General features: G+C 40.0%; 1 protein-coding gene across 1 annotated transcript; it reads left to right on the plus strand.

Annotated features, from left to right (window-relative positions):
• Nucleotides 1-11,839: 11,839 nt before the first annotated feature.
• LOC126793604 (protein RGF1 INDUCIBLE TRANSCRIPTION FACTOR 1) lies at nucleotides 11,840-13,635 on the plus strand. The gene is made up of 5 exons (XM_050520170.1): nucleotides 11,840-11,982; nucleotides 12,087-12,157; nucleotides 12,268-12,480; nucleotides 12,624-12,839; nucleotides 13,051-13,635. The coding sequence occupies exons 2-5, from the start codon at nucleotides 12,155-12,157 to the stop codon at nucleotides 13,354-13,356; spliced, it is 738 nt and encodes a 245-aa protein (XP_050376127.1). The 5' UTR covers nucleotides 11,840-11,982; nucleotides 12,087-12,154; the 3' UTR covers nucleotides 13,357-13,635.
• Nucleotides 13,636-13,649: the final 14 nt, after the last annotated feature.

The raw sequence follows: 13,649 nt of genomic DNA on the forward strand, positions 1-13,649 counted from the left end.
GTCCTTCCGGTCGGAGTACCCTCCACGGGGAAAGCCGCTAAAGTTAGGGAGAATGAGGCCAAATCAAAAAACGTTGAGTTTCATGGTGAAGTGTCGCAAGAAAGTCTCATCTGAACCAGCAACATCATCTGCGGAAAGAAAAGTCAGCCATGCCTTTCCGGTCCTTCGCTATATTCTGAAGTCTAGACGAAGGGATGGGGATTCTCCATTTGTGGGGACAAAGTCACAAGAGTGCCCACGAAAATTAGAAGAGGATGATGTGAAATTTTTGAGGGAGGAATCAACATTGCCATTAATAAAGGTGAGCAACCGAAATCCCACAAAGCAGCCACTAAAGGGGTTTGTTAAACCAATTCAAGGAAAGACGGAACATGGATCGCTACCCAAGAAAAGAACAAGTGAAGGGTTTGATTCTAATGCATACAAGCTGTTAGAAAAGGCCGGATATGACTTTGGTTCATCAAGCAAGAAGGACGACCAAGCTGTAGCAAAGATGGCGCATGAGCTCGATGAGCCACAAAAGAAGTTAAGAGAGCAAGGGGCAACATTTGATTTTTCTAAAGCTGGTCTCGGTTTCACTTTAAGCAAGCCAATCAGAATTTCAGGAAGAAGAAGGGCGGGGCGAGCCAACGTGCAACATATCAGTGTCGAGGTAGTTGAAGAGAAGAGTCAAGAGGTTTAGTCAACCCCTCGCATTTCGTCGTTCGATCGCATTCGTCCAAATTCCCGAAGAGCAACATCTGAACGTATTGAAGGATCAATCACAAGGGTGTCGGTTTTTAACCATGTGAACATGATAGAAAGTAGAGGTTCAGTCTTCAATCGCATCAGTAGTACAACCACTCGGACTTCTGTATTCAAAAAGATGTCAAGTTCAGACAAAGATCAGAAAAAGTCAAACCTCATTCCGCGAAAGCCTGCGTTGGAAATGATCCAGGCACCTAAGGAACGGCAGATATGCAAGAGGAAAACGACTTGTGGTCAAGCAGAGAGCAAGGAAATCCGAAGTCTTATCCCGTCACGCATGAAGAGACATTGTGTGTTGGAAGTGGATTCCACAGATCAACTCAAAGTGAAGCAACATACCATCATATTCACTGGCAAAAAAGGAGATAGGAACCTCGATAATGACGGTGATGATGACATTGTCCAAACCTCTTATCATGTCACGGTGGCAGAAGCAGATGCCGTAGAGGAAGGCGATCATGAAGATTTTGAAATTGAAGTAGACGAAGCTCCTCCAGAACTTGAAGACGGGGGCAAGCCACTATGGACGAACTTAAGAAGATTAACTTGGGAACAGAGGAAGATCCAAGACCTATATTTGTGAGTGCGTCTTTAAGTTCTGAAGAAGAAAGAGATTGTCTTGATCTGTTGCTCGAGTACAAAGATGTCTTTACTTGGACGTACAAAGAAATGCCTGGCATGGATCCAAAGGTAGCAGTTCATCGACTTGCTGTCAAATCGGAGGCTTGGCCAACCAAGCAAACACAAAGACGCTTTCGAACAGAACCTATTCCTCAAATTGAAGGAGAAGTTGATAAGTTGATTGTCGCAGGCTTCATTAGAGAGGTTCAGTATCCCAAATGAATCGCAAACATTGTTCCTGTCAAGAAGAAGAATGGGCAAATCCGCGTTTGTGTAGATTTTCGTGACTTAAATGAGGCATGTCCAAAAGATGATTTTCCTCTGCCAATCATAGAGCTCATGGTGGATGCGACAACCGGGCATGAGGCTTTGTCATTCATGGACGGATCATCAGGTTAAAATCAGATAAGGATGGCCTTAGAGGATGAGGAACTCACTGCATTTCGAACTCCCAAAGGAATTTATTGCTATAAGGTCATGTCATTCGGGATAAAAAATGCCGGTGCGACGTACCAACGCGATATGCAGAAAATTTTCGGTGACATGCTGCACAAGTATGTAGAATGCTATGTTGATGATTTAGTTGTCAAAACAAAGAAAAGAAGTGATTACCTGCAAGATCTACGAATAGTGTTCGACAGGTTACGCAAGTACCAGTTAAAAATGAATCCTTTGAAATGTGCCTTCGGCGTCAGTTCTAGAAAATTTCTTGGATTCATCGTGAAGCACCGAGGCATCGAGGTAGACCAATCCAAAATTAAAGCCATCCAGGAAATGCCAGAGACAAGAAATTTGCGCGAGTTGAAAAGCCTTTTAGGACGACTTGCCTTAATCAGACGGTTCATATCGAACCTGGTGGGCCGCTGCCAACCATTCAGTCGACTCATGAAGAAAGATGTTCCATTTGTTGGGATGAAGCTTGTTGCAATGCCTTTGACAGCATAAAGAAATACTTGGCGAATCCTCCGGTGTTGGGTGCACATATCGCCGGGAAACCTCTTATCCTTTACATCGCGGCTCAAGAGAGATCACTTGGGGCCCTTCTTGCCCAAGAAAATGAAGCCAAAAAGGAGAAAGCCTTGTATTACTTAAGTCGGACCAGAGCTGAATTATCCACTGATAGAGAAGATGTGTCTTGCACTCATCGTCGTCATTCAAAAGTTGAGGCATTACATGCAAGCTTACACAATACACTTGGTGGCGCGAGCCGATCCAGTTAAGTTCATATTATCTAAGCCAATTCTAACCGGGCGCATGGCTAAGTGGGCATTGTTATTGAACCAATACAACATCGTATATGTGCCCGCTAAAGCAGTGAAAGGACAGGCGTTGGCCGATTTCCTAGCAGACCACCCTATTCCTGCGGATTGGGAAATCTTAGATGAATTCCTGGACGAGGAAGTCTTTCTTGCTGAGGTCATCCCTACTTGGAAGATGTTTTTCGATGGATCATCTAGGGCAGACGAAGCAGGGGCTGGTGTTATCTTTGTCACTCCACAAAAACACATATTACCTTATTCTTTCACTCTTGGGGAACTGTGCTCCAACAATGTCGCAGAGTACCAAGACTTGATCATGGGATTGCAAACAGCGTTAGAAATTGAAATCCAGAGTCTTGAAGTGTATGGAGACTCGAAGTTGGTGATTGATCAACTGCTCACTAATTACGAGGTCAAGAAGGAAGATTTGGTACCTTATTTCCAACTCGCCACACGACTCTTGAAGGGGTTTGATAATGTTACACTCACACATGTGCCACGGAAAAAAAAATCAAATGACAGACGCATTGGCAAACTTGGCGGCGACCTTGGCATTGTCTGGAGACTAAATTTTGGACATCCCAATTTGCCAAAAGTGGGTCGTGACAACAAAGCTTTCACTCCAGTGTGCCAGTTCTCATGTTGAAGATTGGGGGCATCCTTTTATCGACTACCTTGAGCATAACAAGCTTCCCGAAGATTCAAACCAAAGGTGGAGCATCAAACGGCGAGCACCGCGCTTCCTCTACTACAAAGGAACTTTATACCGGAGGTCATTTGACGGAGTACTCCTTCGATGCTTGGGAAAAGATGAAGTGGTCAAAGCCATGGAAGAGGTGCATTCTGGAGTGTATGGAGCACATCAGTCGGGATCGAAGTTACATTTTCAAGTAAGACGACTAAGGTATTATTGGTCCGTCATGGTCAAAGATTGTATGGAGTATGCACAAAAATGCCAAGCTTGTCAGTTTCATGCCAACTTCTTTCATCATCCACCTGAGCTGTTGTATCCGACAATTGCTTCGCACCCGTTCGATGTCTGGGGAATGGATGCAATCGGACCCATCACTCTGAAATCATCGGCTGGACATATGTACATTCTGGCAGCCACTGATTCATTCTCAAAGTGGGCAGAGGCGATACCGCTCAAAGAAATTAAGAAAGAAAACGTTGTGGACTTCATTACTGGAAGCATTATACAACGCTATGGTATACCGCGATGCATCATCACAGACAACGCCAAGTACTTCTCGAGTACCGCAACAGAAAATTTGAACAAGAAATTTCACTTCATGCTTCACTTCTCTTCAATGTACAACGCCCTGGCAAATGGATTGGCAGAAGCATTCAATAAAACACTATGTAACATTTTGAAGAAAACTATCAGCAAGAAGCAGAGGGATTGGCGTGAGAAATTGGGCGAAACTCTCTAGGCTTACAGAACGACGTATCGGACAGCCACAAATGCTACACCTTATTCTCTCGTCTATGGTGTCGAAGCCGTGTTACCATTAGAGAAAGAAATCCCGTCATTGAGAATCGCTTTGCAAGAAGGTCTCACAAATGAAGAAAATGTCAAGTTGCGCCTATAAGAGTTAGAAGCTTTGGACGAGAATAGGCTTGACGCACAACAACACCTGGAATGCTACCAAGATCGAATGTTACACGCCTTCAACAAAGGTGTTCGACCACGGTCATTTCAAGTTGATGATTTAGTCCTTGCTGTTCGAAGACTCATCATTATGACGCACAAGTCTGGTTCCAAATTCAAGTCAAAGTGGGATGGTCCTTACGTCGTCAGAGAAGTTTACACCAATGGAGCTTACAAAATTGTAGCGGAAGACGGTTTGAGGATCGGTCCCATTAATGGTAAGTTCTTGAAGAAGTACCATGCTTGAAAACGTCAAAGTATGCTCCAAGTCTGCACGAGCTTAAACTGCATAAGACAAGAAAAAAGAAAAAAAAACAAAAAAAATGTTCCACGCCTGCATGAGCCTAAACTGCACGAGGCACTAAAAAAACAAAAAAAACCCTTAAACTATGTGATGACTTGATTCCTTCTTGAGAATAACAATCTTAAGTTCAGTCACATCAAACAAAAATAAGGGTTTGATTGAAAACAAAAAAGAGGGAAGAGATGAGCTAATCCTGATCATTAAAGTCAGCCGTCACATCCAGGTCAAACCCTTGAAGCTGCTCCGACGTTCTTCAAAACTGGCTCGTAACTTCTTTGCCTCTTCAATCTCTGTTGATATTAGTTCTGGAATCTCTTGGATTAGGCACTTTTTCTGTTCTAAATCAACAAGTCTTGCATCATGAAGAAAAATATCTGCATCTAGCAAGTCCAATGTCTGCTCTAAAATCTGTTGTCCTTCCTTCAAGTTCTCAAGGGAATCAAGAGTAGACTGACGCTGATCAAAAGTATTTTGCCGAAATTTCTTGGGTTGTCGTGATCAAGCGAAGCTCTACAAACATCTGAACTTAGCACATTGTCGCCTTACCTGGAATTCAATCGTCAGTCTATGAAGTTTAATGAAGTAAATTATCTTCGTTAAATGATTAAATCGACCAAGAGCCCGATAAAATTGCACATGTGGCCGAAAAGTCAACAAAGTTAGTGCGGATCCGAATAAAACTCGTGTCAGCACAAAAACGGATGATCGTAATCAAAGTTACGTGATTCCGAAAATTGAATGTTATTGACGATTCGAAATGATAAACAGACATTTGATTAAATTAATAAATTCTTTAACTGTTATAATTAAGCCACCAAATCGCTCGTTCTTCATCAAATCCAAATTCAAACTCAAGTCCATGAAGATCATCAAGCGGCCAAATCGCTCGTTCTTCATCAAATTCAAATCCAAATCAAACTCAAATTCTCAAGATCAAGTGCACGTCACCATTGAGCCAAGTCATATACGGAGATAGAATCAGAGGAGTTTACAAAGATTGTAACCCCGCGCTTGATATTCAATAAATCACACTTTATTTGTACACGTGTCTGCATTTTCTTGTTTGTTTTCAGATTATTGTTCTACACATACCTCTATTCATACTGTTTGGAATGGTGATAAAACAAGGAGCTTAAGAAAGGAATAAGGGAATTCTTCTCTGAATTGTTCACCTGAAATCTTAGCCATTTAGGTTCTAGACTAGCTCTACTCACTAGCCTTGAGGAGTCATCTGTTGGAAGCTTGTTCTCCACCCGTTCGACACCTCATGGTTCTCCAAGTTTGGATACAAGTTGATGGCTTAATCAAGGTTGGTGGCTGGATTTTGGATGCAGGAGAATCTGGGAAAGAGGAAAAGAGGAAGAACACGACGAATAGAGAGGACAACCATCTGAGTTTCAGAAGAGAAACACCCTGAAAAAGGAAGAAGAAGGAGGAGGTGAAGACCAAGTAAGAGAATAACTGAAGAAGAAAAGAAAGGATGTCGTATGAATTTCTACGACAAGAGGTTTTTTTTTTCTCAACCTATTTTGGGATTGGGCAATGGGTCAAGGTCTTGGGCTTCACCTCTCTATAAAACTAAAATAAAAACAGAAAACTTATTTAGGCTATTTTCAGTAAAATACCATACATATGTGATATGTCACATTGTCAAAGAAATATATCTATATTTTATAAATTCTATTATATATATATATATATTTCAGGTTGTTACAGCCTTCCACGTCCAAACATAGAGTCTTCGCTAGAGAAACACCGCTCAGAAGAACCGACATCCTTTGCCACCAAAGTTGACGTTGTCAAATAACTCCAACCTCGAACCAAAACGAGTAGGAACCACCTTATGGGAGAAGACCCACCATCACCGCCACCCAAAACCCTAGAGGGTTAGAGTTTCCGTGGCCCAAAATCCTACGATGTGTTTTGCTCAAAAGCAAGTTGAGTTAGTTTTCATACCAATAAAAAAAAGAAAAAAAATCTTGTTTATATATTAGCCCTAGAATAAAAGTAATGATCTGGCTTAGAGCGTCACCAGTAGTGGTCGCTAAATTTATTGTTAAATGTAGTGTAAGGTTAAATTTAACGATCACTTTTATGAGTTACATTCCATCAAGCATTGCTAAATTAAATTTAACATTAAAATTGAAAATGTCACGTCAAAAACGAAATAAATTAATTAACCGTAAAAAAATAAGTTTTATGTCAAATTCTCTATTCTATGGTGCTATATTTGCCAATTCATTTAGTAATTTTTAAATTGACCATATTTTGTCAATTTTACTAGACTTATGTTTTCCCTAAAAAGTTGCAAGATTTGATATTTTTTTTTTTTACAAAATAGCAATTGTGATGTAGGTGCACTTACATGATACAAGTGAATCCAGATCGGAATAGGTCCAAGTCTTTGTAGCAATATCCCTCTATGTCTTCAGCTTCACCTAGGTAATCACAAACGTCAACCCGAGTCAGAGGCTAGGGCTGGTGGTGTGCTGACCTGAAACGACCTGACCTAAAACTAACATATTTACGCGTTAAAATCAAATTTACATCAAACCTTAGTTGGGCTGCCTACGTACCATTTACAAGGGATCAAGCAATTCGTAATTCAACTATCCACCAAGTCAAACACTCCAACCTACTGAAACCACATAACCCACACATTTACCACAAACCTACCGCATTCACCATAACAACGAAAACCTCATAACCATTCACCCATCAAACACACCACCCCACATCCATTATCAATCAAGACAATCACATAGCAGCAAACATTAAATGAATACAATGCCTACGTCAATAACACATTATTCCTACAAACGATTGTCTAGATTAACAACATCATTCGATAATCAATTTCGTCGATTAAGATGTCGATAAGTTCATATCGACGAATGCTACTCAATGGAGTAACTCACTACTCCAAAAACTACCTCACGCGCCGCCGCAATGGCTGCACGTGGGCCTCACGCGCCACTATTCTCCGACCACTCTAAAATGACTTGACTCTAACATGAAAGTTATAGATCATTTGAAAAAAAAAACTTTTTTCACGAAGGCTTCGAATCCCAGATCGGCCGGAAAACTCCTCCGAAAATCAAAATAGTGCTAGAATTCCCAAATCTTGAACCCGCCCAAATCGTAGCTCCAAGGACCTCAAATCGTGCCCAGAAAGAAGAGATAAGCTGGAAAGAGGAAGACTTAAGCTCCGAGCTTGCCGGAAAACACTACAGCTCTGACGACCATGGTGGCAGTCCCTTGCGGCCTTCGCTGCGCCGTGTACGGCGGTCGGAGGGGCATTCCACTAGTATAGATCGACGGGAAATAAAGAGGCGGAGCGAATTGGACCGGTGGCGTCTCGATCGTGGCAGGACGGTGGAGATCGCCGACGAAGAAGCTTTCGGGGTCAAGGATGAACAGTAACCTCCCAAAATTCGAATTTCATGTTTTGATTTTTTTTCTTTTTAAATCCCCTATTTATACTAAATTCTAAAAATGCTCAATTGCTCTTTTTATTCATAACTTCTTCATACGAACTTCGATTTAGGTGTTCCGCGTGTCCACGAATTCGTATCGACGAGCCCTACAACTTTCATGAATGAAGTTTTTTAAAAAACTTGTGCATCAAAAAGTCAACGTTTAGAGTCGTTACACTTAACGACACTATACGAGTAAAAAAAGTTCGGGACGTATCAATGGTGGTGTGCTGACCTATGACTTTTCAATGCTTAAGTAAGTATGTTTCTAAACAAGCCAAAAGTTAATGAGTTAGGGAGAAGTTATTGTTTGTCGAAATTTATGTGGTATTTATAGGTCTTGAGGCGCGTGCCTGGTTTCCACATTTCAATGTGGGATTAGAGACTGCTCTGGGTAATGTTAAAAGTTCTCGAGGGAGTCATCTTTTACGGCATTCAGGTTGCACTGGGGCTTGCACTAGTGCATGCCAGCCACTAGGTTATGATGCGAACGGTGCTAGGATCACGTTTCACCACCCAGCGTGCCCATCGGTGACCGGACTTGAGAGGAGCTCGTCGATATTTCTACTTCTAACAAGGATTGGTGTTGAAAATACCCTTTCTAGTATATATTAGCGGCTCGAGTGTTACCTCATATGTTGCTGAGTTACTGCCCGTTATTACCCTAATATTTACTAGTCTACCAACATATGTAAATGTGATTTTCATTTTTTTCTATAATTAATAAATACCAATAGTTATAGTGTTAAAGTTACAGACGAGAGGTTGATGGAGTAGTGTGTAGTTATAAACTTCTTTTGTATTTACAGTTTTATCTTTATATTTTCATTTACTAAAATGTGATTCTAATATTTAAGACAATTTAAAATTAATATATAATATAAGAGTCGTTATGTAATTTCACGTCTGTTGTAGTTGACAAACGGTGAGCATATATACTAATTTTATTAATTTATAAGAAACTCACTATTTGCATTTACATGACTCACATATGACGCGTACTCCATTCTAATCGATTTCTTATCCGTTGTCCCTCCATTGCCACCGGCGACGGGTTTTGACGGTTACCTCATTCTTCCCACACATAAATAATGCCTTCAGTCTCGGGCGTTTAAACTGTCCCAAAGGCCAAAACATGAATAGAAACCAAAACCCTAAGTTGAGTTGGGGACGCATGGTTTGACTTTGAACAGCTAGGTTTGATTGGTGTGGAGTTAAACTTTGTGGCGGCGTTTTACACACATCCGTGAATGATGCCATCATTGGGTCCCACCAACCGAAATTTTACAGAGGCACCCGCCCCCACCACCTCCCCCTTAATCCGACGGCCCACCACCCACCTACCCCAATCGTACGGCCATTCCGCCAGGCCTCCCTCGTGATCGCTGTACACATTCCAGGCCGTTCAACGTTGATCTATTGAAACGTGGGCTTCTTCCTCCTTTTATTTCCGCTCTCTTCTTTTTTCTAAAAAAATAAATAAAAATCGAACCATTTTATATGTGCAGCTTTAATTTTTGTGTCGACCGCCTTAGCTAGGGGTGTTAATCGGTTTGAATGGTTCGGTTTATAGGTGATACCGAACACCAAACCGTTCTATTTATTCGGTTCGGTTCGGTTTGGTTTTTCACTTTTTAAAAAAAAAACCAATTGTGTTCGGTTTGGTTCGGTTTGGTTTTTCTCTGGTTTATATCGGTTTTTCTTTCGGTTATTTTGTAAAGAAAATCGGAGTTTCTTTCCTTGTCTATCTACTTGATTCTTAACGAAATAAAAAGAACATGCGGACAGATTTGCAAAATTCTATTTACAAGATATAGTTGCTTCACAAATGCATACAATTGTAAAAAGCCACTAAACAAGTTATACCACATTAGTAGGCATGTTGTCGTTCCAATATCTAAAATTCAAAATATTAAATTTTGACCGTCAGATGTGATCAGCATATTTAAATAAGGATATGGTAAAAAATTCATCTAATGTTGATAATATTTGGGTCTCGATCGATGTGGTCAACATTAACTTAATTTCATCTAATTAAGTGAATTTGTTCTTACCCCCTCCTTCTTGACTAGTTTTGGTGGATTTTTTCATGCACACACTCTCACATATATGTGATGTAGCAGCTCGTGTAAAATTTTCAAAATTTTTACGTTCCATGGATAAGGCTACCCATAGGTGATAATAAGCGTAAAAAGGGTTAACCGCCTCGATCGGGACACAAACGTTATCGAAAATATGTGATTTTTTTACCATAACCATATTTCACTATACGTAACGCATCATGCGGACAAATTTGCAAAATTCTATTCATAAGATATAGTTGCTTCACAACTGCATACATTTGCAATAAGACTACTAAACAAGTTATACCACATTAGTAGACATGTTGTGGTTCCAATATCTAAAATTCAAATTATGAAATTTCGACCGTTGGATGTGATCAGCATATATAAATACATATATGGTAAAAAATTCACCGAATTTTGATAAAGTTTGGGTCTCGATCGATGTGGTCAACATTAACTTAATTTCATCTAATTAAGTGAATTTGTTCTTACCCCCTCCTTCTTGACTAGTTTTGGTGGATTTTTTCATGCACACACTCTCACATATATGTGATGTAGCAGCTAGTGTAAAATTTTCAAAAAATTTACGTTCCATGGATAAGGCTACCCATAGGTGATAATAAGCGTAAAAAGGGTTGACCGCCTCGATCGGGACACAAACGTTATCGAAAATATGTGATTTTTTTACCATAACCATATTTCACTATACGTAACGCATCATGCGGACAAATTTTCAAAATTCTATTTATAAGATATAGTTGCTTCACAACTGCATACATTTGCAATAAGACCACTAAACAAGTTATACCACATTAGTAGACATGTTGTGGTTCCAATATCTAAAATTCAAATTATGAAATTTCGACCGTCGGATGTGATCAGCATATATAAATACAAATATGGTAAAAAATTCACCGAATTTTGATAAAGTTTGGGTCTCGATCGATGTGGTCAACATTAACTTAATTTCATCTAATTAAGTGAATTTGTTCTTACCCCCTCCTTCTTGACTAGTTTTGGTGGATTTTTTCATGCACACACTCTCACATATATGTGATGTAGCAGCTCGTGTAAAATTTTCAAAAATTTTACGTTCCAGGGATAAGGCTACCCATAGGGGATAATAAGCGTAAAAAGGGTTGACCGCCTCGATCGGGACACAAACGTTATCGAAAATATGTGATTTTTTTACTATAACCATATTTCACTATACGTAACGCATCATGCGGACAAATTTGCAAAATTCTATTTATAAGATATAGTTGCTTCACAACTGCATACATTTGCAAAAAGACCACTAAACAAGTTATACCACATTAGTAGACATGTTGTGGTTCCAATATCTAAAATTCAAATTATGAAAATTCGACCGTCGGATGTGATCAGCATATATAAATACAGATATGGTAAAAAATTCACCGAATTTTGATAAAGTTTGGGTCTCGATCGATAACATATTTAATTATGTATATTAAAAATATCTATAAATAATATAATTTCTTTATAATATATATATATATTCGGTTTTTCGGTTCGGTTTCGGTTTCCAAACGTCCCAAACCAAAACCACACCAAATCTTTCGGTTTGGTGCGGTTTTTTTGCAGTTTGGTTCGGTTTTTTTTTTCTTCGGTTTTTTTCGGTTATGGTTCGGTTATGGTTCGGTTTTTTTTCGGTTTTCGGTTTTCAATTAACACCCCTAGCCTTAGCATCTCGTTGTTCTAGTGTTTTCCATATCTATAATAGAATCCAGATTATTATATAACACCCCCTCCTTCAGTCTTTACCCTAGTTTCTTTCTCTTCTGCCGTTTTTTTTTACTCTTTGGCTTACTGCTTTCATCTTCTTCCGACCTTCAAGGTCTGGTGTTGGTTTTTGGCTTCTTAGATTCTTCTCGGTTCTGCTTTTTGTTACTTGCCTTTGCTGATTGACTTTACCAACTGGGTTTTGTTTCGTTTCATCAGAAACCGAAGGGATTTTGTTAAAGAGGACTACAAGAGCAGCAAAGATTGGGGCCGAGTTCAATAGAGCTATGGTACTTTGTTGCATTGTTTGGTTTGGTTTTGTTGGTAGTTAAAGGCTGAGTCTTTGATTGCCAGAAGGGTTCTTTTTTGAGTTGGTTTGTTGAGTTTTGTTCTTGTTCAGGTGAGTTCGCTTGGGATTGGTCGAATGGGGAAGGAAGAGGACGAGAGGACTCCTCCATGGTTGAAGCCAATGCTTCGGGCTAAATACTTCAACCCTTGTTCGATTCACTGTGATTCCAACAAGAGTGAATGCAACCATTTCTGTTTGGATTGTAGAGGACCTGCTTTGTGCACTTCCTGTTTGATTCATCACCAAGGCCATCACTATGTTCAGGTTTGTCACATTGCTTGGTTGTAAATTGATTTAGTCTTTTTGGAGCTGTGTGTGTGTAATGTTGTGGCTTGAAGAATGTCATTGTTTAGCTGTGCTTTGGTGGATGTTTGAGATTAGTGTGTGCTGTGATTTGTGTTTTGTAGATAAGAAGATCGTCTTACCATAATGTGGTGAGGGTGAGTGAGATTCAAAGGTACATAGACATTTCGTGCGTGCAGACATACATTATCAACAGTGCGAAGATTGTATTTCTGAATGAGAGGCCTCAGCCGAGGCCGGGAAAAGGGGTTACATACACTTGTGAGATTTGCTGCAGAAGCTTGGTGGATGCCTTTAGGTTCTGCTCATTGGGTTGCAAGGTAATGCGCCTAGCTTTAGCTCTGTTCAATGTCACAATTTCTATGTCTTAAGTTGTATTCATTGTTAAAGTTCCACATAAATATCATGGTTTGAGCAAGTATACACGCATACTTCATTCTTGTTTTGTGAATGTATTAGGTCTGAAATTTGTGAGAATTGTGAAATGTCCTACTATTTTATTTGGTATCTGACAACTTCTTATGTATACAGCTTGGAGGTATGGAGCGGGGTGACCCCAACCTCTCTTTTACGGTGAGGTTTCCAAAACCAAGTCAGATGAATCAGATGTATAACCATCTAAGAGGGTCAGACTCAGATGAATCAACAACCCCCAAGAAGATAGCAAAGACAACTCAAATGTTCAACCGTTTGATGATGGGGGAAGGCAATGCAACTTCCTCTGATGATGAGGCCACTGCCCATAATCTCTCTCCCTCCACTCCTCCCCTCTACAATGATCGCAATGCTGGAAGAAGCAGGCGTAAGGGTATACCTCATCGTGCGCCCTTCTTTTGAGGTTCTCATTCCAGTAAATCAAACCATAGTAGAATCATAAACTTTTCTATATAATTATAGATCAAGTAGTGGAAGATGAAGCATATACCTTATAATATTTCAAAGTTTGGGTGTGTTGTATAGAAGTCGTGGACTCACAGATGTGAATACTAGGGGGAAGGTTAATCAATTACGGTTTGTACATTAGTTATAAACTAGGGGATACATGATAAATATGCTGGCTAAGCTAGTATCATCTTGTACAAAGTATGGACATATACATGGTTTTCTTTTCTTCTAGATGTTGGAGAAGA

Source organism: Argentina anserina, chromosome 5 (genome assembly GCF_933775445.1).
Source record: "Argentina anserina chromosome 5, drPotAnse1.1, whole genome shotgun sequence".
NCBI lineage: Eukaryota > Viridiplantae > Streptophyta > Magnoliopsida > Rosales > Rosaceae > Argentina > Argentina anserina.

Bases quoted from the DNA above. Each gene is read 5' to 3' on its own strand.
- LOC126793604 (XM_050520170.1), top strand. The intron at 12,481-12,623 runs GTTTGTCACATT...TGTGTTTTGTAG, and splicing joins AAGGCCATCACTATGTTCAG to ATAAGAAGATCGTCTTACCA. The intron at 12,840-13,050 runs GTAATGCGCCTA...TTATGTATACAG, and splicing joins TCTGCTCATTGGGTTGCAAG to CTTGGAGGTATGGAGCGGGG.